Source organism: Dendrobates tinctorius, unplaced genomic scaffold, assembly GCF_039654945.1.
Source record: "Dendrobates tinctorius isolate UK_male_01 unplaced genomic scaffold, ASM3965494v1 ptg000073l, whole genome shotgun sequence".
Taxonomy (NCBI): Eukaryota; Metazoa; Chordata; class Amphibia; order Anura; family Dendrobatidae; genus Dendrobates; species Dendrobates tinctorius.
In genome coordinates this window covers 37,137,029-37,163,294 of record NW_027361741.1, presented here as the reverse complement: position 1 = coordinate 37,163,294, position 26,266 = coordinate 37,137,029, and the positions used below count along the sequence as shown (strand labels likewise).

Genomic DNA, 26,266 nt, shown 5'->3' with positions numbered 1-26,266 from the left:
AAATGATTCTGGACAGATGAGGGCAATTTTTTTGCATGAATTTTTGAAGCAGGTTCGCCATCATTTAAAAGAAATGCTTGAGGCTAGTTTCACACTTGCTTTTTTTTTGCAGCGCGTTTTTCCCGCAAAAAAACGCATTGAAAAACGCATACAAAAGCATACAACTGCTGCGTTTTTTTCAAGCATTTTTATGAGCATGCATGAAAAAAACGCAGCGTTTTTAAGCGTTTGTATGCGTTTTTAGTGCGTTTTTACCGCGTTTGCGTTTTTTTCCAACATTGGATGTCCCCTCACACTAACCCAAACCATGACTTTACTAACCCTAACCCTGACCCTAACCCTGACCCTAACCCAATCATACTTAACCCTAACCCAAACCCTAAACCCTAACTAACCCTAACCCTGACCCTAACCCTAACCCTGACCCTAACCCTGACCCTGACCCTAACCCTGACCCTTAACCAAACCATACTTAACCCTAACCCTGACCCTGACCCTAACCCTAACCCTGACCCTTAACCAAACCATACTTAACCCTAATCCTGACCCTAACCCTGACCCTAACCCTTAACCAAACCATACTTAACCCTAACCCTGACCCAAACCCCAACCCCAACCCTAACCCTGACCCTGACCCTAACCCTAACCCTAAACCCCCTTAACTAACCCTAACTCTAACCCAAACCCCTAAATTCCATGGTTAAAAAAAAAAACGCATATGCAAAAAAACGCATACATGAGCATGCCAGTGCGCACATATGCGCATCCATAGGCTATAATGGCCATTTTTAGCGCAAAACGTGCGCATGCGCTTTTTTGCAGGGCCAAAAAATGCAACATGCTGCGTCTGGAAAATACCAACGCACACCCCAAAAAAACGCAGCGCATGAAAATCGCATACATGCGCTTACAAGCGCGCAGGTATGCGCACCCATGTTAAATATAGGGGAAAAAACGCATGCGCACATATGCGTTTTTTTCCAGCGCTAAAAAACGCAAATGTGAAACCAGCCTAAAATACGCTTTGATTATGCATGGTAAAGATTTCAAAAGAAAAACAATGCTTTAGTGCATATGATATTATTTCAACATTTGGAAAAAAAATGGCAACTGAATCTGACAGGTCCTGGATTTAAAAAAAAAAAAAAAAAAATTGGGCTGACCCCAATGGCTGTGTGCACACATTGCAGATTTGATGCGTTTTTCCCATGCAGATTTTCTAGAAAAACCTGAAGCAATCCTGATGCCAGCAAGGTGAATGAGAAACCTGAAGTGTCAAGAACACATTGTTTATTTTTGACTAAGGGTAACGCTGGTGCATCGCTAAGTGGTCGCTAGTGAGCTGCCACACAGGCAGATCTCACCAGCGACATAGCAGCGGTCGGGGGTCGCTACTTACCTGTCAGACGCAGCGATCCTGACGTCTTCCCGCCCGCGTCCACGTGTCGCTGCCACAGGAAGCCCAGCAGGAAGCGCCCGACGAGAAATGATCGAGGACCTTCTCGTGCGACCAGTGATGAGCAGCGGGGGAGCCGGTCGGAGGTAAGTATCAGACATAGCGATACCGCTAGCAATATCGCTGCTATGTCACAAAATCGGTGACGTTACAGCGATATTGTTAGCGAGATCGCTATGTGTAACGGGGGCTTTAGATTTTCATCTCTCTTAATCTGTTGGCCTGAAACCTGGGTTCAGGAGTACATGGTCTCCCCATGCTGCTATTTCTCATGGTGGCTTACAATTTTTCCATTCCCTGAGACTCGCAACCAGCCTTGGTGGTGGAGTTGGCATACTGCTGTCCCCACAATGCACTTTCCAGGTCATCCCCGCAGTTCCACCACTTTTTTTTCCCCTTCTTTTGAGGTTCACACCATCAGCTCCTCAATCCTTTCTCTCAGAGTAGCCCAGGCTCACCAACCCAGTTCCTTGACCATTTCTCTGACTGGCTGACACACTTCATATCCTCTGAATTACCAACCCTTATCCTGGGAGCTTCAACATCCCCATAAACAGCCCCACCTCCCAATCTGCATCCTAGCTTCTATCACTAACCACTTCCCTAGGCCTCTCACACTCCTACCAATCACACATTTAGGCTATGTGCACACGCTGCGGTTTTTGCTGCGGTTTTGACTGCAGCAGTTCTGCAGACAGTGTACAGTAGCATGTTATCCTATGGGATTAACATTCTGCTGTGCACACGCTGCGGATTTTTATCGACGGAAAAGGCTGCGGTTTTAAATCCGCAGAAACAATTGACATGTCAATTATTTCTGCGGATTCTGCTGCGGTTTGCCACCTATTCCATTGTCCAGGTGGCAAACCGCAGGTAAAACCGCAGGTATTTTACCTACGGTTCTGCAGATAAAAACCCGCAGGTGAATCTGCAGTGTGTGCACATAGCCTTAGAAATCTATCAGCCATTAACCCTCATGCACTTTCAGACTCCCTACACTGTCTTTTTCCTGTCCTGATCTGGCGATAAATCAATACAATGACACTCTCATGAGCACCCTGCAGCAAGTAGCGCCCCTCACCCTCCAAACACAGAGTAAAGGTACTGTCACACTTAGCGATGCACCAGCGATCCCGACCAGCGATATGACGCGGTCAGGATCGCTGGTGCATCGCTAAGTGGTCGCTAGTGAGCTGCCACACAGGCAGATCTCACCAGCGACATAGCAGGGGTCGGGGATCGCTACTTACCTGTCAGACGAGGCGATCCTGACGTCTCCCCCGCCCGCGTCCACGCGTCACTCGTCAGCGCCACAGGAAGCTGACAACGAGAAACGGTCTAGGACGTTCTCGCGCCCTCAGCGATAATCAGCGGAGGAGCCGGTCGGAGGCAAGTATCAGACATAGCAATATCGCTGCTATGTCACAAAAACCAGTGATGTTATAGCGATATTGCTAGCGATATCACTTAGTGTCACAGGCCCTTAAAACAGCCTTGGCTCATATCGCAAACTCAAATTTCTCCAGAGATGCTCTACGAGTGCTGAACTCCTCTGGAGGAAAAATTTGCACACCAGAAAACTTTATCAATTATAAATGTATGCCAAGAATCAATAACTCTGCCCTTTCACCTCGCCAAACAGACCTACTACACCACCCTGATCACTTCCTCCTCAGTCCGAAAGCACAGGCCCTTATCACAGACATTTGTGCTGATGATCTGGCCTTGCACTTCACAGAGAAAATATCCATCAGGAAATCCGCTCCCAGCCACCAAGTGCCAGAATTCCCATCCCTCCCCACATCTCCTCTGGCTCACTCTTCACATTTGACCCAGTCACAGAAGAAGAAGTCTCCAGACTCCTCTCTTCGGCCAGAGTCACACTAGAGAGAAATATGGACGAGTGCCATGCAATAAAAAAAATAAAAAAAAAAATAAAAAATAAAAAAAAAAAAATCGCATAGCACTCAGACCAACGTTAATCTATGGGGCAGCTCCCATCATCCTTTTTTTTCTCACCCGTATTATACGTGCGGGAGAAATTGCATTTGCACCATATTATGCCCGAGACTCGCCAATGCAAGTCTATGGGTGCGACAAAAAAACAGATTACACACGGACCATGGTATGACTTGCGAGAAATACGCACCAGTGTGCTATACTGTAAAATCACACCGACAGTTAAAATAGAATAGATAGAATACAAGTATACACGCCTACACATAGTATTGGTTTGTGTTTTTATATATATATATATATGTAATTTTTTTTATTTATTTATTTATTTTTCCATAGAGATAGATAGCAGAATAGGTGATAATTCAATTGTCGGCATCTGTAAAAATCATTACAGAACCCGACAGGATAGGAAACATGGTTTACATACAGTAAACCATTGCATAGCCGTTAGATTTTTAATTTTTATATGTCCCTCACCAATTATGTTAGTAGTGTATGTGTGTAAAATTTGGCAGCTGCAGCTCTCTTCTGCCAGAGAGGGAAATCCAGTGACTGAGGGCAGATATTAATAGCTTAGAGAGGTACCATTGTTATTGCCCCCCTCCACCCAGCTAAAAACATCTGCCCCCAGCCAAAGGTGCATCTGGTGCATCTATTCAGGTACTTAACCTCTCTCTTCCCATTGCCCTGTAGCGGGTGGCATATGGGGTAATAAGGGGTTAATGTCACCTTGCTATTGTAAGGTGACATTAAGCCTAGTTAATAATGGAGAGGTGTAAATAAGACACCTATCCATTATTACTCCAATAGTATGAAAGGGTTAAAAAAACACATTAAGGATAAAAACTTTTAAAGAAATACACACATTTTTGCCATCTTTATTAAACTCCCAATCCAATCAAAGCCCTTGTTCGACTGTAAAAAAAAAATCCAAAATAAAAAAGCAACAATATCCCATACCTGTCTGCCGTACAGTCAAGTCCCACACTGCAATCCATCTCAAGGGGTTAAATAGTTTACAACCAGGAGCAGTGCTAATGCAACCGGTCTGGCTGTAAACCACTGTGTAATGAAGGAAAACCTGCCTGCGCAGCCTCCCCACTTGACCGGACATGAACTCATTAGCGTGGGAAAGTTTCTGAACATTTTCCCAAGCTGTCAAGTTCACCACGGGTCATGCGGGGAGTCTGCACAGCCTCAGTGACTACTGCTGTCGTCTCTAAAGGGGGTTTTACACATAGCGATATCGCTATAACGTCACCGATTTTGTAACGTTATAGCGATATTGCTAGCGTTATCGCTATGTGTGATACTTACCTCCGACCGGCTCCCCCGCTGTCCATCGCTGATCGCGCGAGAATGTCTGGCTCCATTTCTCGTCGGGCGCTTCCTGCTGGCGCCGACGAGCGATGCGTGGAGGCGGGCGGGAGGACGTCAGGATCGCTGTGTGTGAAAGGTGAGTATCGTGCGCTGCGTCGCTGCTGCATCGCTGCGAGATCTGCCTGTGTGACAGCTCACTAGCGATCCTGACCGGGTCGGATCGCTGGTGCATCGCTAAATGTAAAGGGGCCTTTAGGCTGCGCTGACCATCAGCAGATTTGGCTTTCAGTACCATCTTTATGCTGATGACACACAACTATACACGTCATCCCCTGAACTTTCCCCTGCTGTATTACAGAACACCAGTGACTGTCTGTCCCCCCACAGTTTCCAACATAATGTCCGCTCTCCAATTGAAACTCAACCTTTCCAAAACTGAACTTCTGCTCACGCTCTCTACGTACCTCCCTAAATCTGACATCTCACTCTCCGTGGGTGGCACCACAATAACGGTTAGGCAGCAGGCTGGCTGCCTGCATTTTGTTTGATACCAACCTTTCCTTCACCTCTTACATACAATCTCTTGACTGCTACTGTCACTTGCACCTGAAGAACATCTCTAGAATTCGCCCCTATCTCACCATGGAAACAACAAAAACCCTCACTGCTGCCCTGATCTACTCCAACCTTGACTATTGTAATTCTCTACTAATTGGCTCCCCTCACTCCACTTTCCCCTCCCCAGTCCATCCTTAACGAACAGAGCTATTTTTGGTTTTGCATTTTCATTTTTAGCTCCCCATCTTCCCAGAGCCATAACTTTTAAATTTTTTGGTCAAAATGGCCATGTGAGGGCTTGTTTTTTGTAGGACGAGTTGTACTTCTGAACAACACCATTGGTTTTACCATGTCATGTATTAGAAAATGGAAAAAAAATTCCAAGTGTGGTGAAATTGCAAAAAAGGGCATTCCCACTAGGTTCACTAAATGCTAAAACTGACCTGCTATTTCGATTCTCCAGATCATTACGAGTTCATAATATAGTACAAAAACTTGGCACTCAAAAGAAAAATTGATTTGACAGTTCCTTTATTGTAAAAGGCATCCAGGATTTTTCTCCCAGGGGACTTCTATTAACACTGCCAGGATTCAGGTAATGGCCTCAGTAGCTTTAATGCTAACTAGTTTACATAGGTATACCATGGATGTTATTATATAACTTTGGTTTATCTGAGCCGATGAGCTTGTGCTGTGTAGTCATTATACTCTGCATGTTTGAGTAAACAGCAGACATTTATAGTACAGTTTTCCAGGAGCATACATCAACTGATTGCTTATTAGCTATGAGGTTCTATACCATGCAGCAGAAAAATACATATAATGGGAGTTGCAGGTCCCTCTCTTTTTGCACTGATCTTGGAAACTTGTATGTCTTTTAATGTTTTGATATTTGTATTAATAAAAGTAATTATATTTTACCATTTGAAATGCTCTGGTGTTGATCTGTACTCCAATTGGAGGTGATCTTGGATTTTTGTACTTAATTTGTGGTGAGCATTACTATTGATAATTTGGCTAGGGTAGTAGTAATTGTTAGTTGGCTGGATACCCGACTTGTGCACCTCCCTCCACACTGAGTGCCGTGTTTTTTCTATTTTGCATTACGAGTTCATAGACACAAAACATGTCTAGGTTTCTTTATCTACCGTATATACGCGAGTATAAGCCGAGGCCCCTAATTTTGCCCCAAAAAACTCGGAAAACTTGACTTGAGTATCAGGGCTGTGGAGTCGGTAAGCCAAACCTGCGACTCCGACTCCTCAATTTCCCTTACACCGACTCCAACTCCGACTCCACGACTCCCACATATATTGCTTATATTTAAGTGAAAAATTTATTGTAGTACAATGTGAACATCAGACTTTTAATCATTTCTATGATCCAATAATCAAGATATTTAGATAGAACATAATATCTATTTATTGGAATACAACTTTAGAACACAAAAAACTGTAATAAATTGTAAATATGTAATACACTGTATACATGTACATGTATACGGTACAGACCAAAGTTTGGACACACCTTCTCATTCAAAGAGTTTTCTTTATTTTCATGACTATGAAAATTGTAGATTCATTTTGAAGGCATCAAAACAATGAATTAACACGTGGAATTATATAATTAAAGTGTGAAACAACTGAAAATATGTCTTATATTCTAGATTCTTCAAAGTAGCCACCTTTTGGCTTTGATTACTGCTTTGCACACTCTTGGCATTCTCTTGATGAGCTTCAAGAGGTAGTCACCAGAAATGGTCTTCCAACAGTCTTGAAGGAGTTCCCAGAGATGCTTAGCACTTGTTGGCCCTTTTACCTTCACTCTGCGGTCCAGCTCACCCCAAACCATCTCGATTGGGTTCAGGTCTGGTGACTGTGGAGGCCAGGTCATCTGGTGTAGCACCCCATCACTCTCCTTCTTGGTCAAATAGCCCTTACGCAGCCTGGAGGTGTGTTTGAGGCCATTGTCCTGTTGAAAAATAAATGATGGTCCAACTAAACACAAACCGGATGGAATAGCATGCCGCTGCAAGATGCTGTGGTAGCCATGCTGGTTCAGTATGCCTTCAATTTTGAATAAATCCCCAACAGTGTCACCAGCAAAGCACCCCCACACCTCCTCCTCCTCCATGCTTCACGGTGGGAACCAGGCATGTAGAGTCCATCCGTTCACCTTTTCTGCGTTGCACAAAGACATGGTGGTTGGAACCAAAGATCTCAAATTTGGACTCATCAGACCAAAGCACAGATTTCCACTGGTCTAATGTCCATTCCTTGTGTTCTCTAGAACTCTGTGTGGCATTGACCTGGTCTCTAATCTGAGCTACTGTTAACCTGCGATTTCTGAGGCCGGTGGCTAGGATGAACTTATCCTCCGCAGCAGCGGTGACTCTTGGTCTTCCTTTCCTGGAGCGGTCCTCATGTGAGCCAGTTTCTTTGTAGCGCTTGATGGTTTTTGCCAATGCACTTGGGGACACTTTCAAAGTTTTCCCAATTTTTCGGACTGACTAACCTTCATTTCTTAAAGTAATGATGGCCACTCATTTTTCTTTACTCAGCTGCTTTTTTCTTGCCATAATACAAATTCTAACAGTCTATTCAGTAGGACTATCACCTGTGTATCCACCAGACTTCAGCACAACACAACACTTATTAAACCTGACAGGGCACACCTGTGAAGTGAAAACCATTTCCGGTGACTACCTCTTGAAGCTCATCAAGAGAATGCCTAGAGTGTGCAAAGCAGAAATCAAAGCAAAAGGTGGCTACTTTGAAGTACCTAGAATATAAGACATACAGTATTTTCAGTTGTTTTACACTTTTTTGTTAATTATATAATTCCACATGCGTTAATTCATAGTTTTGATGCCTTCAGAGTGAATCTACAATTTTCATAGTCATGAAAATAAAGAAAACGCTTCGATTGAGAAGGTGTGTCCAAACTTTTGGTCTGTACTAACTATATATATATATATATATATACACACACACATACACACACACACTATGACTTATCTCGGCTAAGATAAAGCCTAGATCCTCAGGCTACATTCACACTACGGGCGTAGCCAGGATCAAACCTAGGGGGGGGGGGCAGAATCTCATATTGTTCCGCAGAATTTCATACTGAACACCTCAGCTGCTGCAGAACCTCATACTTCACACCCCTACACTTGAAAATAAAGCCTGCACCTTAGAAGATGTGGTGATGAATGCAGTCTATTTATTCCAACTATCAGTTGATGTTGATGTTACTGAAGACGAGCAATGCCTTTCCTGGGCGTCCTTTTGGGCAGCTATGAGGTGTACCTGACTGGTGCTAAAAAAAAAAAGGAGTGTGCTATCCGGCTTTCATTCTTTTTAGTACAGATATGATATGGATAGACAGATATGATTTCTAATCTGCTTCTGCTATTGAAAACATTATCTATGAGCTCAGGTGATGCGCTTTTTTAAAAAGCTGATCGGTTTTTGCAACTGAAAAACGTATCCTCAAAAAACGAAAGAAAAACGCTGTGTGTGAATGTAGCCTTAGATCAGGAATAGAACAGTGATTTATAGGACATTTCATAACTTTCCCAAATTCCTATGAAAAATATTCAGCACATTCTGCATTGAACTACTGTACCCAATTTATTATATATTTTAGGAGTCGGAGTCGGTCCATTTTATACCAACTCCGACTCCACCAAAATGAGCACCGACTCTGACTCCACAGCCCTGTTGAGTATAAGCCAAGAGTGGAAAATGCAGCAGCTACTGGTAAACTTAAAAAATAAAAATAGAAACTAATAAAAGTAAAATGGTGGCCCCAAAAGATGCTCCATATTAAAATACACCCCATATAATGCTGCAGAAAGGTTAATGGTGGCCCTATAACATGCTCCATATTAATATATGCCCCATATAATGCTGCAGAAAGGTTAATGGTGGCCCCATAAGATGTTCCATATTAATATATGCCCCATATAATGCTGCAGAAAGGCTAATGGTGGCCCTATAACATGCTCCATATTAATATATGCCCCATATAATGCTGCTGCTGCGATTAAAAAAAAAAAATGAAATACTCATCTTTCGACGCTGCCTGCTGCTCCTAAGCATCGCCGGCTCTCTGTAGTGACTGTTCAGGCAGAGGGCGCTCAATAAACACGTCATCGCGCCCTCTGACCTGAACGTCACAGCCAGAGTACCCGGAAGACAGCGCAGCAGTGGAACGAGGACAGGTTAATATGGCATGGTTCACTCTCCCCCAGTCCTACTCACCCTCCTGGTGTCTGCATATCAGGCTCTGCTACATCTCAGTCCCGGCATCTGCATCTCTCCTCCTGTTTTCTTCCTGTGCGGTCACATGGTACCGCTCATAAAAGTCATGAGAGTGGAGACACGTCCATATTCATGGCTTTAATGAGCGGTACTATGCGACTGCACAGGAAGAAGACGCCGGGACTGAGATGTAGCAGAGCCGGATATGCAGACGCCAGGAGGGTGAGTATTAGGTCTCCTGCTCACCCGCTCCCCCGCCATATGACTCGTGTATAAGCCGAGAGGGTCTTTTTCAGCCCCAAAAAAGGGCTGAAAAACTCGGCTTATAAACAAATATATATGGTAAGTGGTGAAAAAAAAAATTCCAAACTTTGTTTAAAAAAAAAAAAAAAAAAATTGTGCCATTTTCCAATACCCGTAGTGTCTCCAGTGATCTGGGGTTGGGTGCGGGCTTATTTTTTGCGTGCCAAGCTTACGTTTTAATGATTCCATTTTGGTGCAGATACTATCTTTTGATCGCCCGTTATTGCATTTTAATGCAATGTTGCGACGACCAAAAAAGACATAATTCTGTCGTTGTGACTTTTTTTTCTCACTACGCCGTTTAGCGATCAGGTTAATCTTTTTTTATTGATAAATAGGGAGATTCTGAATGCGGCGATACCAAATATGTGTACGTTTGTTTCTTTATTTTATTTTGAATGGGGCGAAAGGGGGTGATTAGAACTTTTTTTTTTTTTTTTTTTAACTTTTGGCATGCTTCAATAGTCTCCATGGGAGACTAGAAGTTCCCATAACCCGATCGGCTCTGCTACATAGAGTCGATGATCAGATCGCCTCTATATAGAATTACTCACTTGCTATGAGCGTCGACCACCGGGTGGCGCTCACAGCAAGCCTGCACTGACAACCATAGAGTTCTCCAGAAGACTTCTGTTTGTCATTCCAACAAATCAGTGACCCGCGATCACGTGACAGGGGTCACCAGTGGGCAGGTTTCCGGCCCAATGGCCGGAAGTGCAAGTTAAATGCCTCTGTCAGCGTTTGATAGCGGTATTTAACAGGTTAATAGCCGCAGGTGGATCGCGATTCCACCCGCAGCTATTCCGGGCACATGTCAGCTATTCAAAACAGCTGATAGGTCCCGAGAAAGATGTGGGCTCAGTGCCAGAGCCCACATAAATTTACACCGAACGTCGTAAAGAGGTTAAAGGAAACCTGTCAGTAGGATTATGCAAAGTAACCTACACACAGTGTCAGGTCTGCACCATTACACTGATTAAAATGATACCTTGGTTGATGAAATCCGTCTTGTGGCTGTTGTGTAATCTTTATTTGCATTTTTGTGTTAGGTCGGGGCCAGACTTGCAAGAAACTCGCACGTCAATACCTGGCACTGCCGCCGACACTCGGTTCAGAGCTTTCAGCTGCATAGAAATACATGCAGCTGAACGCTCCGATCCGAGTGCCAGCGGCAGTGCCAGGTATTAATGTGTGAGACTCATGCGAGTTTCTCGCAAGTCTGACCCCGGCCTTAATGAGATTCTCAGGCTCTGAGGCGGGGTTCCTGTATGTGATGATCCGATTAGGTATTCATAATGCAGACTGCTGACAGGTCATTGATCCTTCACTGACCTGCCCCCACAAGACGGATTTCATCAACCAAGGTATCATTTTATTCAGTATAACGGCCCCGACCTGACACTATGTGTAGGTTACTATGTATAACCCGCTGACAGGTTCCCTTTAATGCAGCAGCAAGGGTCATCTATCTGGCTAATCGTTAATTGGACGCCTCCACTCTGTGCAGTCATTGCACTGGTTGCCCATACATTATAGAATCCAATTTAACCCCCTAACCCCCGGAGCTTTTTCGGTTTTGCGTTTTCGTTTTTCCCTCTCCTTCTCAGAGCCATAACTTTTTTATTTTTCAGTCAATATGGCCATGTGAGGGCTTATTTTTTGTGGGACGAGTTGTACTTTTGAACACCACCATTGGTCTTACCATGTCTTGTACTCTAAATCGGGAAGAAAATTACAAGTGCGGTGAAATTGCAAAAAAAGTGCAATCCCACACTCGTTTTTAGTTTGGCTTTTTTGCTAGGTTCACTAAATGCTAAAACTGACCTGCCATTATGATTCTCCAGGTCATTAAGAGTTCATAGACATCAAACATGTCTAGGTTGTTGTTTACCCAAGTGGTAAAAAAATTTTCAAACTTTGCTTATAAAAAAGAAAAAAAATTGCGCCATTTTCCGATACCTGTATCATCTCCATTTTTCGTGATCTGGGGTTGGGTGAGGGCTTATTTGTTGCGTGCCAGCTGACATTTTTAAGGATACCATTTATGTGCAGATACGATCTTTTGATTGCCCGTTATTGCATTTTAATGCAATGTCGCGGAGACCAAAAAAAGTAAGGCTGGGTTCTCACTGCGCTATGGCACTCCGTTTAACAGACTGCGTAAAACCGCGGTGTAACGCAGTCCGGTAATGCTGCCATACACCACCATTATGTGCAGTTAAGCACCGACGGAGCTTCGGACGCGGCCTGCAGCGTCTGAGGCTCCGTCACAGATAGTGGTATAGCATGTCACCGCTAGCGCTGATGAATCATCAGCGCTATCGGTATAGCATAACGCATATCGTTTCAATTTTTTTTTCCCGCTATGCCATTTAGCGATCAGGTTAATCTTTTTTATTGATAGATCGGGCGATTCTGAACACAGCGATACCTAATATGTGTGTTTTTTTTATTGTTTTATTTTGAATGGGGCGAAAGGGGGGTGATTTAAACTTTTATATTTTTAATTTTTTCATATTTTTAAAATTTTTTTTTTTTTTTTTTTTTTTTTTAATTTTGGCATGCTTCAATAGCCTCTATGGGAGGCTAGAAGAATCCACAACTCGATCAGCTCTGCTACATATAGGCAATGAGCAGATCGTCTATATGTAGCATAACAACAGCATTGCTATGAGCGCCAACCACCGGGTGGTGCTCATAGCAATGCCTCATCAACAACCATAGAGGTCTCTATGAGACCTCAGATTGTTATAACAACGCATCACTGACCCCTGATCACGTGACGGGAGTAGGTAATGCGCTCATCTCCGGCCGCGTGACCGGAAGCTCTAGTTAAAGCCCGCTGTCAGCGTTTGACAGCGGGATTTAACTAGTTAACAGGCGCGAACGGATCGCGATTCCGCTCGCGCGTATTATGGGCACATGTCAGCTGTTGAAAACAGCTGACATGTTGCGGCTTTGAAGTGGGCTCACCGCCGGAGCCCACCTATCAACCAGGTTCAACTAGGTTGATATAAGAGCTGACCACACTTTGAGATTTTTTTCTTCTAAAAAAAAATTGTTTTGTTTTTTTTTTTTTAAGAACATAACACCCCCCCCCTCCCTTTAGCAAAAATTAGCTGGAAGCGTCAATGGCAGGTGGGTGAAGGCACCGTCTCTGCTAATTATTATATACAAGTACTCTGTGCATACTAGGGGAAATATAAACTGGTGGTAGTAGAAAAAGGTTTTCGATTTACCCCATAGCGGCTATCCCATACCGCACTCAGAATTTACGGTATGTAAATTAGTTTGGTTTTCCATGGGAACGTTCCCACTGCAAAATGTTTTCCAGTGCATGAGAACAGCTGATCTGGCACACCCCAATAAGTTTGCCAAGTTGGCAGATGAGGGGAGTGTTAGTGCAGGAGTAGCACTGCTGCAGCAAGGCATGTCCTCTGAAAGCCGGAGGAGTGTCTGCTCCAGTAAGGGGGGAAATAGGAGAGCAGGGCAGGCCAGACAGGTTTTGGAAGTGGGGGAGTCAATTATTAGGGGAACAGATAGGGCAACCTGTCACAAAGACAGGGATCGTCGAACGGTGTGCTGCCTACCTGGCGCTCGAGTCCGACACATCGCTGATCGGGTTGACAGATTACTGGGAGGGGCTGGTGAGGTTCCAGTGGTCATGGTGCACATTGGCACAAATGACAAAGTTAGAGGTAGGTGGAAGGTCCTTAAAGATGATTTCAGGGAATTAGGCTGTAAGCTTAAAGCAAGGACCTCCAAGGTGGTATTTTCGGAAATACTTCCTGTACCACGTGCAACACCAGAGAGGCAACGGGAGATTAGGGAGGTTAATAAGTGGCTCAGGAATTGGTGTAGGAAGGAGGGGTTTGGGATCCTGCAGAACTGGGCCGACTTCTCAGCTGGCTACAGGTTCTACGCTAGGGACGGGCTGCACCTCAATGGGGAGGGTGCAGCTGTGCTGGGGAGAAAATGGCTAGAAGGTTGGAGGAGTGTTTAAACTAGGGATGGGCAGGGTATTCCTTTTATAGGAGGGGAAGACAGTGCAGATAGAGACCTGGGCCCAAATAATGACATTGGGGGGTGGGGTTAGAACAGTTAATAATTTAAGAAAGAATAGAGGTACAGAGAGATACATAAAGTGCATGTATACTAATGCCAGAAGCCTCGCCAACAAAATGGAGGAACTGGCGTTAATGTTGTTGGAACATAATTATGACATGGTGGGGATATCTGAGACATGGCTGGATGAGAGCCACGACTGGGCGCTTAATTTACAGGGCTATAGCCTGTTCAGAAATGACCGAAAAATAAGCGAGGCGGATGTGTGTTTTTATATGTAAAATCATCCTTAAAACCCATCCTTCGTGATAATATATATGAATCTAATGAAAATGTAGAGTCCCTGTGGGTAGAGATAAGGGGAGGGGGGAAAAATAATAAATTACTGATAGGGGTTTGTTATAAGTCTCCAAAAATAATGGAAGCAACAGAGAATATCCTCATAAAGCAAATAGATGAAGCAGCGACTCAAGGAGAAGTCATTATTATGGGGGACTTCAACTACCCTGAAATACATTGGGGAAACGAAACCTGCAGTTCCAGCAAAGGTAATAGGTTTTTGACAACTATGAGAGACAATTACCTTTCACAACTGGTTCAGGACCCAACAAGAGGGGGGGCACTGCTAGACCTAATATTAACCAACAGGCCAGACCGCCTATCAAATATAAGGGTTGGGGGTCACTTGGGTAATAGTGATCACAAAATAATAAGTTTTCATGTATCCTTTAATAAGATGTGTAGTAGAGGGGTTACAAGGACACTAAAGTTCAGGAAGGCAAATTTCCAACGGTTGAGAGATGATCTTGGTGCAATTAACTGGGACGATATCCTGAGCAATAAAAATACACAAAGAAAATGGGAGGACGTTTATTAGCATCCTGAATAGGACCTGTGCACAATATATACCGTATGGGAATAAACATGCGAGAAATAGGAGGAAACCACTATGGCTAAATAGAGCTGTAAGGGGCGCAATAAGAGATAAAAATAAAGCATTTAGAGAATTAAAGCAAGTATGTGTAGTGATGAGGCATTAACTAAATACAGAAGATTAAATAAATTCTCTAAAAAGCAAATCAAGACAGCAAAGATTGAGACAGAGAGACTCATTGCCAGAGAAAATAATCCCAAAATGTTCTTTAACTACATAAATAGTAAGAAACTAAAAAATGATAGTGTTGGCCCCCTTAAAAATAGTCTGGGTGAAATGGTGGATGAGGAAAAAGCCAATATGCTAAATGACTTTTGTTTAACAGTATTTACACAAATCCCATGACGGATAACACGATCAGAGATAAAAATTCTCCATTAAATGTCACCTGCTTAACCCAGCAGGAAGTACGGCGGCGTCTAAAAAAAAAAATCACTAAAATTGACAAATCCCCAGGCCCGGATGGGATTCACCCCCGAGTACTGCAGGAATTAAGCACAGTCATAGATAGACCATTATTTTTAATCTTCAAAGATTCCATAATAACAGGGTCTGTACCACAGGACTGGCGTATAGCAAATGTGGTGCCAATATTCAAAAAGGGACAAAAACTGAACTCGGAAATTATAGGCCAGTAAGTTTAACCTCAACTGTGGGTAAAATCCTGGAGGGTTTTCTAAGAGATACTATACTGGAGTATCTGGAGAAGAATAACCTTGTGACCCAATATCAACATGGGTTTACAAGAGACCGTTCCTGTCAGACTAATCTGATAAGCTTTTATGAAGAGGTAAGTTCCGGACTGGACCAAGGGAATGCAGTGGACGTGGTGTACATGGACTTTTCAAAAGCTTTTGATACGGTGCCACACAAAAGGTTGATACATAAAATGAGAACAATGGGGATAGGGGAAAATATGTGTAAGAGGGTTAAGAGCTGGCTCAGGGATAGGAAACAAAGGGTGGTTATTAATGGAGCACACTCGGACTGGGTCACGGTTAGCAGTGGGGTACACCACAGGGGTCAGTTTTGGGCCCGCTTCTTTTTAACATATTAATGACCTTGTAGAATTTCAATATTTGCAGATGACACTAAACTCTGCAGGGTAATCAATACAGAGGAGGACAAGTTCATATTACAGGAGGATTTATGTAAACTAGAAGCTTGGGCTGATAAATGGCAAATGAGCTTTAATGGGGATAAATGTAAGGTCATGCACTTGGGTAGAACGAACAAGATGTATAATTATGTGCTTAATTGTAAAACACTGGGCAAAACGGTCACTGAAAAAGACCTGGGTGTATGGGTGGACGACAAACTCGCATTTAGTGGCCAGTGTCAGGCAGCTGCTGCAAAGGCAAATAAAATAATGGGATGCATTAAAAGAGGCACAGATGCTCATGAGGAGAACATAATTTTACCTCTATATAAGTCACTAGTGCGACCACACTTAGAATACTGTGTACAGTTCTGGTCTCCGGTGCATAAGAAAGACAAAGCTGAACTGGAGCGGGTGCAGAGAAGAGCGACCAAGTTTATTAGGGAACTAGGGGGTCTGCAATACCAAGACAGGTTATTACACTTGGGGTTATTTAGTTTGGAGAATCGAAGGCTTGGGGGTCATCTTATTACAATGTATAAATATATGCTGGGACAGTACAAAGACCTTTCTAATGATCTTTTTACTCTTAGACCTGTGACGAGGACAAGGGGGCATCCTCTACGTCTGGAGGAAAGAAGGTTTAAGCATACTCACAGACGCGGATTCTTTACTATAAGAGCAGTGAGACTATGGAACTCTCTGCCATATGATGTTGTAATGAGTGATTCCCTACTAAAATTTAAGAAGGGACTGGATGCCTTTCTTGAAAAGTATAATATTACAGGGTATATACACTAGTTTCCTTAATATTGCTTGATCCAGGGAGCTAGTCTGATTGCCGTATGTGGAGTCGGGAAGGAATTTTTTTCCCCAATGTGAAGCTTACTGTATGCCACCTGGGGTTTTTTGCCTTCCTCTGGATCAACATGTTAGGGCAGGTTAGAACAGGATATGGGTTGAACTAGATGGACTTAAAGTCTCCCTTCAACCTTAATAACTATGTTACTATGTAAAGACGAATTCACAAAGTGGAATTTTCGGCAAGGAAAATACAGACAGGTAATTGTCAGTGTATGCAACCAATGAGGATGTACCCGAACCCTGCTTGCGCTATCGCTTTATGTAAATTTAATAGAAAAAGCAAAGCTGTCATAAGCTATTTGCACAGCCAAAATATTGGCAGGGAAAAAAAAAAAAAATGAGAATTTTTTTATGCATTTTTTTTTACTAGGGCTTTTTTTCCCCATTCTTTTAAATAGGTGAAAACTGCTGAAAGAATTGACATGCTGTAGATTTAAAGTGAACCCGACAGCTGACACTGCCCAATCCACTGGCAGCATGTATTATACACCGGCTGTACCATCTCAGCCAGGTGTGTAATTCTGAAACGCGACAAAGTTTCAGAGAAAAACATACTTTAATAGCCGCCCTGGATTAACAGGTTTCTGCCTAAGTGCATGTATAAGCAGAGACCTGTAAGTCACTAGTGTAAGGGAGTGAGATATGATGTCTTTCTTGCTTCCCTTCCTCGGATTGCCTCTTCGAATGTTAATATGTACATATTTCTAATTGATAATCTTTATGACAAATGCCTGCGGTACTGCTACATAGAAATATGTATTATCGCTCGTCGTTTATGTTATTGCCACAAGTATATCTGTGTTACCATTACTGTTTTATATCGCCTTATGTTCCTTTGGTATAAATATGTGTGATTAATGTTTATATACAGTTAGGGTAAGTCAGAGCATCCTTTTTTGGGGGGGGGGCATTAGAGGAGGGCACTTTAGTATATAGTTTACATAGTCATGGGTAAGTGTAGTTTTGTTGCGGGCCACTAGATGGGGCCATACTAGTGGACTCTATAGGTATAGCTGATGGGACGTTCATAGAGGGTTAAGTGTAGGAGGGGCTGCCGGGTAGTAAGCGGGGACCTCGTAGGAAGTTAGGTCAGACGGGGCCAGAGTGCCCTAGTGTCCACACAGGCTATAGGCCCGGACAGCTTGGCAGCCACGCAACGCTCAAGCACTGCAGCCCACGTTACCCACGGCCACTGTGTGTCATAGCAGTGGGCAAGTGTAGGAAAGGAAAGATGTGGCGACTTATCGCCTGGGCAGGAGTCGGTTGGGCTTGGAGTTGGAGTGTCGACAAGATCGGTACAGACGGGCCGGATGCTCTACCAGAGGCAACCAAACCTGGTGACTGATAATTTAGAGTCTGGGGTGAAACAGGCAGAAGGAATTGTCATCATGGCGAGGTCAGGCTAGGAAGGAACTGGGGAGCAGTCTAGGACGGTCCGGTCCGGGCGTGTACTGCACAGAAGTAACAGCCAGAAAGGGAAAGGTGAGGAAACAAGTAAATGTCACGATGTACCTGTGGCGCCCCCAGGAGTATGGCCGCCACAATGGCATTGCCTTCCTCCAGGGAGGGTGATGTCATGCCTGGAAGCACAGAAGGGTCTCTCTCGCAGTTAACCCATACATGCAACACAGTTCCAATCCAGGCCAGCAGGGGGGACTCTGAACCAGAATTAAGGGGAGAAGTGCTCTCTGAGGGCCAAGAGGAAGGAGTAGTCAGTTAGTGTGAGGAGGGTGAAGTGCAGAGATTGAGCAGAGAGGAAAGGCTCATCTCCAGCGAGAGTGCATGAACTGGAGCCTGGTCTCCACGGTTCTATGGGTACTAAGGATCCTGCAACAGACACCAGAGGAGTAAGAGGCTGTAAATGCACTACCCCATCTAAGACTCGGAGGCACAACAGCACGGAGTGAGCCAAGAGAGGAATAGCAGCTACAGCTGTCTGCCATACGAGGAGTGCTAGTAGAAGAGAATTAGGAGGAACTTCAGTGTAACTCAGTACTAGGAGTACTTCACCCAAATAAGCGCTAGGAAGGAGACTGCACAGCCCATCTGCTGAGAGAGAATCCCTGAGTTGCTTCCAGGCTAGCCTGCTCCGGTACCATCTGTAATCAGGACCCTGGACTGCATTTGTCAAGTAAAGGTACAGAAACTGCACCCCGCTGTGTCTTGTCTGCTTCCTACCCTTCCGGCACCGCTATATCCCCGTGTCAATTACATCTACAATGCCCTGGGACTACAGCTCCACCTGTGGGGAGCTTTTACATCTTTGCTGCACCATACCATCAGTCCCAGCGGATCTGCATGCAGCGTCGGCTTAACACCTCCCTTGACGAACACCACTGGTGGCGTCACAAACTATTATTCAATTAACTACATTCCACCATTCAAACTTCCTTTTACTTGGGCGCACAGAGACACAGACCGGGTCACCGCTGCTGTGACACATCCCGCTGACACCGGCCCGGTACCGAGTACCCCACAGCCCTGGGAGGGCGACCCATACCAACTGTGGATGTAACGTGTGAAGTACTCAGTAAAGAAAGTGTTAAAGTTAACTTGAACTGTGTCTCCATTGCTGGGGGTCGCCTGAAAGAGGGACTGTCGTCGCCTGGGAAGTGTCCAGAGGAAGCTAAATCTGGAGATACAGGTATGCTGGAGAGAAGAGTACCATTTTCTGTAGGGGAAGGACTGGACATAGATATTACGGTTATTCAGGTCACGACTACAGTCCTGTCCCTCCCTTACACTGGCAGAGGGTGGGGAGAAGACACCAGGGTGAGACACCAGTTTACATCGCTGTCTCAGTCCCAGGTGGCTGTTAATGGAAGTTTTTCTCTGAAATGCCATGAATTGGGCAGCATGTATCAGCTGACAAGTTCCCTTTAAAAAAGTGATGTGGGAACAAGCCCATACACGTAGAGCAGAAGGGACTTAAGGGGATGAACAGAACCTCACACATCACAATATCTCAAAATTTCTAACCAATTGCATTGCAAAGTGTGAGATTCACAGCAAGTCCACAAGAATCACATGAGGGTTTTGTGGAAGAAAATGTGAATCTGCACTCACTATTCCATTACATCGTTCCGAATCCGGAGTCACCTGGCGTCCATACAGTTTGTCGCTTTGCTTTTCTGGCCTTTGTTATACTGGATGCTTTCCCCATTCATGAGGGGTGAATCCAAGCTGTTTATTCGGCTGTAATCTGAGCTGAGCTAAGAAAGTACCTCCAATAACAAAATAGGGAACCAGATATGTTTTCCCTGGTAAAGCAATTAGCAACCCTATTTCATAATTTTATGTCTTGCATGTAGGGGCCCCATCATAAGAGTAACAAACAAAACACATATAACACTTTAAAGCAGATTAGTCACTACATTTTACAATACAAATTGTATAATTATTAATTAGATCTCTCACACCGCTAGTGTATTTACCATGAAAATTGATGGACTCACAGTATGCTCATGTTAAGCATTCAGGCATTACTGTACACAGCTATCCAGATATAAATTTTCATGGAAAGTACACCAGTCTCATTACGTCTAAGATCTATTTAATGATGTAATTTGCATTCAGAAATAGGATTATTTATGTTGATCGACCATGTAAGCCAATAACTTGCTAGATTAAAAGCAGGATTGCCTTGTGAAGAATAATTTCCATTTAGTTATTAGGTATCGATCTTCAAGTTTCAAGGTCGACATTATATGCGATCCAATAAATGAATACTGACATAAGCTAAAATGTGTGGTTAGATGTATGTGAAATATATAACCACAGTTTAACATTGCTGGACGGTTAATGACCAGACACAGCTTTCTATAATAATGCTGTAGATAAGCCCCCGGTCCGACCTGAAAGATAAAAATAAGTTTTATTTGACTCACACGGGGGGCGGTCCGGTCCGATGGGTGTCACGGGTCTGGCGCCTCCCATCTTCTTGCGATGCTGCCATCCTGCTTGCTTCATCGCTCCCAGCATCGCGCTCCTGCAGAGGCGTACTTATCTGCCTTGTTGAGAGCAGAGCAAATTCTTGCAGTACACAGGCACTTGGCCTCTCCGACCTTTCCAAGAACCTGCGCACTGCAGTACTTTGCTCTGCCCTCAACAGGGCAGAGAACTACGCCTGCACAGAAGTGAGAGGATGGGAACGAGGACGCAAGCAGGAGGGTGGTATCGCAAGAATATAGGAAGTGCCGGACCCGGACCTGCAACACCCATCAGACCGGATCGCCTCCCTGAGCAAGTATAATAAAACTTATTTTTGCTATCTTTCAGGTCGGATCGGAGGCTTATCTACAGCATTATAGAATGTTGTAGATAAGCCCTGAAAGGCGTTGGCCGCATTTTATATCCGCCAAAACTGCCGACAGGTTCCCTTTAATATAATGCTCATCATTCTCTTCTGCTCGAGCTGATCGCTGGCAGCGCAGGGGAGAATGATGAGAGCCGTTTTCAACACCAGCTGCCAGGGAACAGCGCTTACTGTAGTCCAACCCGCAGTGTTTACTGACCATGGGAACAAACCCCAATATATCTGCAGATAGGAAATCACTTTTTTTTCCTTCCCAGAAGCCAACTTTCAATTAACTTTATTTCAAGTGACAAAAAAAAAAAAAAAGGGTATGCAGTGAAAAAAAACACATCTAAAAAGGCATGAGGAAAAAACGCATTAAAAACGCAGGTGACCTGCCAGTGACCTCAGATGCAGATTTCGTGCAGATTTCACCTGTGTCAAATCCTGAGCCATTCCTGATCGTGTACACATACCCTTTTGGGTATGTTCACACTGGGCGCTTTTGCTGCTTTTTTTATGCTAATTTTCAGCTGCGTTTTCCATTAACAGCAAAACGTTTTTACCAAAACTTCTTTCCTAACAAGAAATCAGGTTTTGCTGCAGAAAAAAAAATGCAGCAACAACGCCCAGTGTGAACTTATCCTTACACAAAGGATCCGGTGTATGAAAACTGTTTGTTTTTTTTCTTTACTAGAAAGGATATTGTCAGATAGGCTGCAAATTGCACAATTGTTTAGATTTACAAGCTCTGCCGAAGTTTGCAGCTGTTTTTTGAGATATTACCACTCGTTGCGATGGAGACCGACCACCGCGATGGAGACCGACACAGTCTCTTTTCTAGTGCACTTGTAAGTACTTAAAGGGAACCGATCACCAGAAAAAATGCTAGTAACCTGCAGATATGTGTTAATCTGCAGGTTAATAGCGTTACTAACCTGCCGGTGCCCGCACTTAATTGAAAGCTGAGGGGAGAACATGAACTTCATTCCGGTTTCAGTCATGGAGGAGGCACTGGTTCAGTCATTGCTCTGAGAATTTATAGAATGGCAGCTGTAACCGCGTCCTCCGCACTGACAGCCAGCCCCAGTGCAGAGCCAGTGTCAGTCAGTGCGGGGGATGTGGTTACAGCGGCCGCACTGTATACGCAGAGTAGTGACTGAACCCGGAATGCTGCCGGGGGTACAAATTTAATTTTCTACCCGCAGTGTTCGGCTAAATGCCGGTGCTGGGCAGGTTAATAGCGCTATTAACTTGCAGATTATCCCCATATCTGAAGGTTAATAGCATTTTTTCTGGTGACAGGTTCCCTTTAATACCCAAGTACTCTAGAGATAACATGAGGTTCCAGCGATCATGGCCAGCATCAATGCAGTGATTAGAAGCTAGCTAGGGACACGGTCAGCACAGAATGACTGTTCAAAGCAAGTACAGGCGCCAATAATTTATACACATCTTCCCACCTGCTTGCCCTCCATTTCTCCCCTTCTCTGGTTCTGTGAAGCCAGAGCTGTCAAAGAAGAGGTGGGTGGGAAGGTGTGTATAAATGACTGGCCGACCATGAAGCACCAGCTGAAGTACTTGGTTTAAACAGTCATTCTGTGCTGACAGCGTTGCTTTATTGGTATTATGCTTGTCATCATGGTATTTAAAATATAAAACAAAACATCTTTCTTAGATAAGTGGCAGTGTCCAATATGAGCCTTAGGCCACGTTCACCTGTTCAGTATTTGGCCAGTATTTTACCTCAGTATTTGTAAGCCAAAACCAGGAGAGGAACAATCAGAGGAAAAGTATAATAGAAACACGTCACCACTTCTGGATTTATCACCCACTCCTGGTTTTGGCTTACACATACTGAGGTAAAAAACTCACCAAACACTGAGGTAAAGCACTGAGGTAAAGCACTGACCAAACACTGAGGTAAAGCACTGAGGTAAAGCACTGACCAAACACTGAGGTAAAGCACTGACCAAAACACTGAAGGTGGCCTTAGGAGTGAACAGTGTTTCCAAACACATGTATGATGCATAGAAGATGTTGGGCAGTATTCTGTATGTTAGGCCTCTTTCACACTTCCGTTTTTTACAGTCACAATCCGCCAGGTTTTGAAAAAAACGGATCCTCAAATTTTTTTTGAGGATCCGTTTTTTTGCCCATTGACTTGCATTAATGGCGGATTGCTGTCCGTTGCATCCGTTTTTTTTGAGGAGGAGCTTGTCTCTCTCTCTCTCTCCCCAGCCAGCATTTCCTTTAAATTTCCCCATTTTCAGGATCCGGCTAAAAACGGATCCTGTGCCATCCGTTCACATCAGTTAACAACGGATCCGCTTGAATGACTTTTTGGTGGATTTGAACTGATGCAAAAAACTGAAGTGTGAAAGAGGCCTGACTGTACAGTATCTATAGTGACTTTTCGAGCTTTTTGGATCCTGCCAATAATGTATTCTTCCGTCTAGTGACTTCCATAGAGAAATGACAGAATATTAGTGAATGCAGCAGTTCTCTCCATACTTAGCAGCCTACAACACTGACAAACACGAACTGCGCTCCTGTGAATGAAGTCTTGATATCTACAACACATTGGACACACTTCATTACGTGACGTAGAGCTACGACAGCTTTACTGGCACTTGTCCTAAACAACACAGAACAAGCCGCCTGCCGACGTGCCACGTTATAATTGCCCCCAGCCGCATTTATTACTGTCATCCCTGGAACGCTGCCCAGTTACTTGTCATTTTGCAAGACTTGCACAATAATGTGAAGCTCCATGTGGTTTCCTTGGAAGGTGCTCATGAGCTATACATGAAGAACAGCTCCATATATACCGTACCTGGAGAATCGGGCCGCAGCCACTGCTCAACACCCGAGGAGCAAGCGGGACAAACCTTGCTCATACATGATGTCTTTAATTAAAAAGCATACACTTTATATGACAGGAGGTCAGCACTACGGAAAGGGGCAAGTAAGAGTTTGGGCTATATTTTAAAGATTTCTTCCTATCAAAGCTATAACCGAACTGAGCATTCCCCTTAAATGGAATCCGTCAACATGTTTTGCCATGTAGTCTAAAAACAGCACACTGTAGGGGTTAAAACACATAAATCAGGGATGTGTCACTTATCGGGCTTCGTGCTGTTTACTTACAATGAAGATTTTATCACCAGGACATTACCATTGCTATGACTAGCAGCTGTCTGGCCACCTGTGATAAGCAGCTCACTGTTAATAGACAATGTACATACAGAGTTTGGTGGGGGTGGGGTTAGCTTTCGCAGCTCTGCTGCATTGCCAGATCTAAAAACTCAGATTATATCAGAATTGCTGCACCCAGTAAGCCAAGTGATACTTAGTTGGATTCAGGATCTCTTTGCCTACATCAGGCTGCTCTCGGACGTGTTAGCAAAAACCTGATGACAGATTCCCTTTAAAAAGGAATGTGTCACCAGGTGCAGGAGACATAATACAAAGAAAACAACATCCAGAGAAGCACCGCTATAGCTTACATCTTAATTCTGTACAACGTGGGGCATGTACATACCATGGCCATGAGGGCCCTAGTCTAATCGAGGGCAATTTCATAACATGAAAGCCAGCTAATGATATTATTGGACCCTGGAGAAAACTACAATACAAGCAAGTTTTTTCCCAGTGAAATCTTTTATCTAAATGTCAGTGGCAGGCGTAAGCAAATCCACAAGTAATGCAGCAGCTTAGTAATGAGCAGAATTTGCTCATTCTTGGTAACTGGAGCTTTTCGCTAAAACCAGTCCTGATGTGGCAGGAATGCACCAGCAGGCGGCGCTGCAACAAAGCCTTTCCAACATCAGGAATTTTCACTTTGTTCCTGAAAAATAGGATGTGTACCCCAGCCCAGGGGGGGATCCTGATCCTACACTACTACGCCATAGCACAGCGGGCACCCTTACCCCAAAGAAACGTCCCCCATACAACAAAGCGTGGGCAGAAATATGGATTGTAGCAGCATGATCATCCCGCTACAGGAGCGTGCACACAGGCACTGAGCGCTTACGCTGGAAAGCAATACTGAATATGGCTGCACCATCAGGCATTTCAGGGCTTACACTGCAGTCAGCCTCTGATTCATCCTCAACTGGCTGATAAAAGAGAGCAATAGCTAACATCCCACAAGTAATGGTGCAGATGGCCTCAATATTACAGCACTGCTATGGCTGCAGCTACACAGGAATGATACAAGCGTTCTAAGCACACGGGTGCAGGCAGCCCCGTCTCCTCCTACATACCGACCACTCCGGTCTCCTCCGGCCGCTCCCGCCTCATACACACACCGGCGACAATGACATCACCTGCCGACGTCACTCTATGGAGACCGGTAAGGCTCAATCCGTACCTGTGTCCTGCCGCCCCCTAGCTTAGCCCCGCCTCTGTTCCTGCCCATGGACAGGGCGTCTCTTGCTGGTCAGCGCTGGGCTGTGCCTGCTGCAGGCAGCACCAACACGTCTGCACCTGTGTGCGCGGCATTCCTAGTCAGCCCTGAGGGCGGAATGTGGGAGAGGGGCTGAGCACAGAGCCCGCACCGGGGGAGCCCAGGAGTAACTTCTCCGCTCTGCCCTCAGCTGAAGTGGACAGAATACAGCCCTACACAGTAGCAATCTGTTCAGATGATTCCATTTCTAGATGCGTTTCTATTAAAGTGGTAGTCTCAAGTTTAAAATCCTCCAAGGGATAGAAACTACCCAATCACTGCCCTTGTGACGACCAGGATCCCCACTGTTCCCAAGAATTTTGTCAGTGAGTGCTAGATTACGATAATAATAATAATAATACATTTTATTTCTATAGCGCCGACATATTCCGCAGCACTTTACATTTCAGAGGGGATTTGTACAGACAATAGACATTACAGCATAACAATAATCACATAGATTATAACAAATACCAAGAGGAGTGAGGGCCCTGCTCGCAAGCTTACAGTCTATGAGGAAAGAGGTAGACACGAAAGGTGGGTGGTAACAGTTGCCCTGATTGTACGGACCAGCCATAATGTTAAGTGTGTAACAGTACAGACACAGAGGGCTAATGGATGCATAAAGCATGTGGGAACATGATGCGGGGAAACCTGGTTATGGTAAAACTTTTGACTGTGCCACACAGGGATAGA

The 26,266-nt window shown here is 44.3% G+C and overlaps 1 protein-coding gene across 5 annotated transcripts in view; it reads right to left on the bottom strand.

Annotated features, from left to right (window-relative positions):
- The window catches only part of LIMK2 (LIM domain kinase 2), a 62,349-nt gene extending 36,716 nt beyond the window's left edge, over nt 1-25,633 (bottom strand). Inside the window, exon 1 of one of the 5 annotated variants that reach the window (XM_073582776.1) lies at nt 25,496-25,633. In XM_073582776.1, coding sequence (XP_073438877.1) covers nt 25,496-25,543 — 48 coding nt within the window. In that variant the 5' untranslated portion in view covers nt 25,544-25,633. The other 4 variants (XM_073582779.1, XM_073582780.1, XM_073582775.1 and 1 more) reach the window with 4 other exon arrangements.
- Nucleotides 25,634-26,266: the final 633 nt, after the last annotated feature.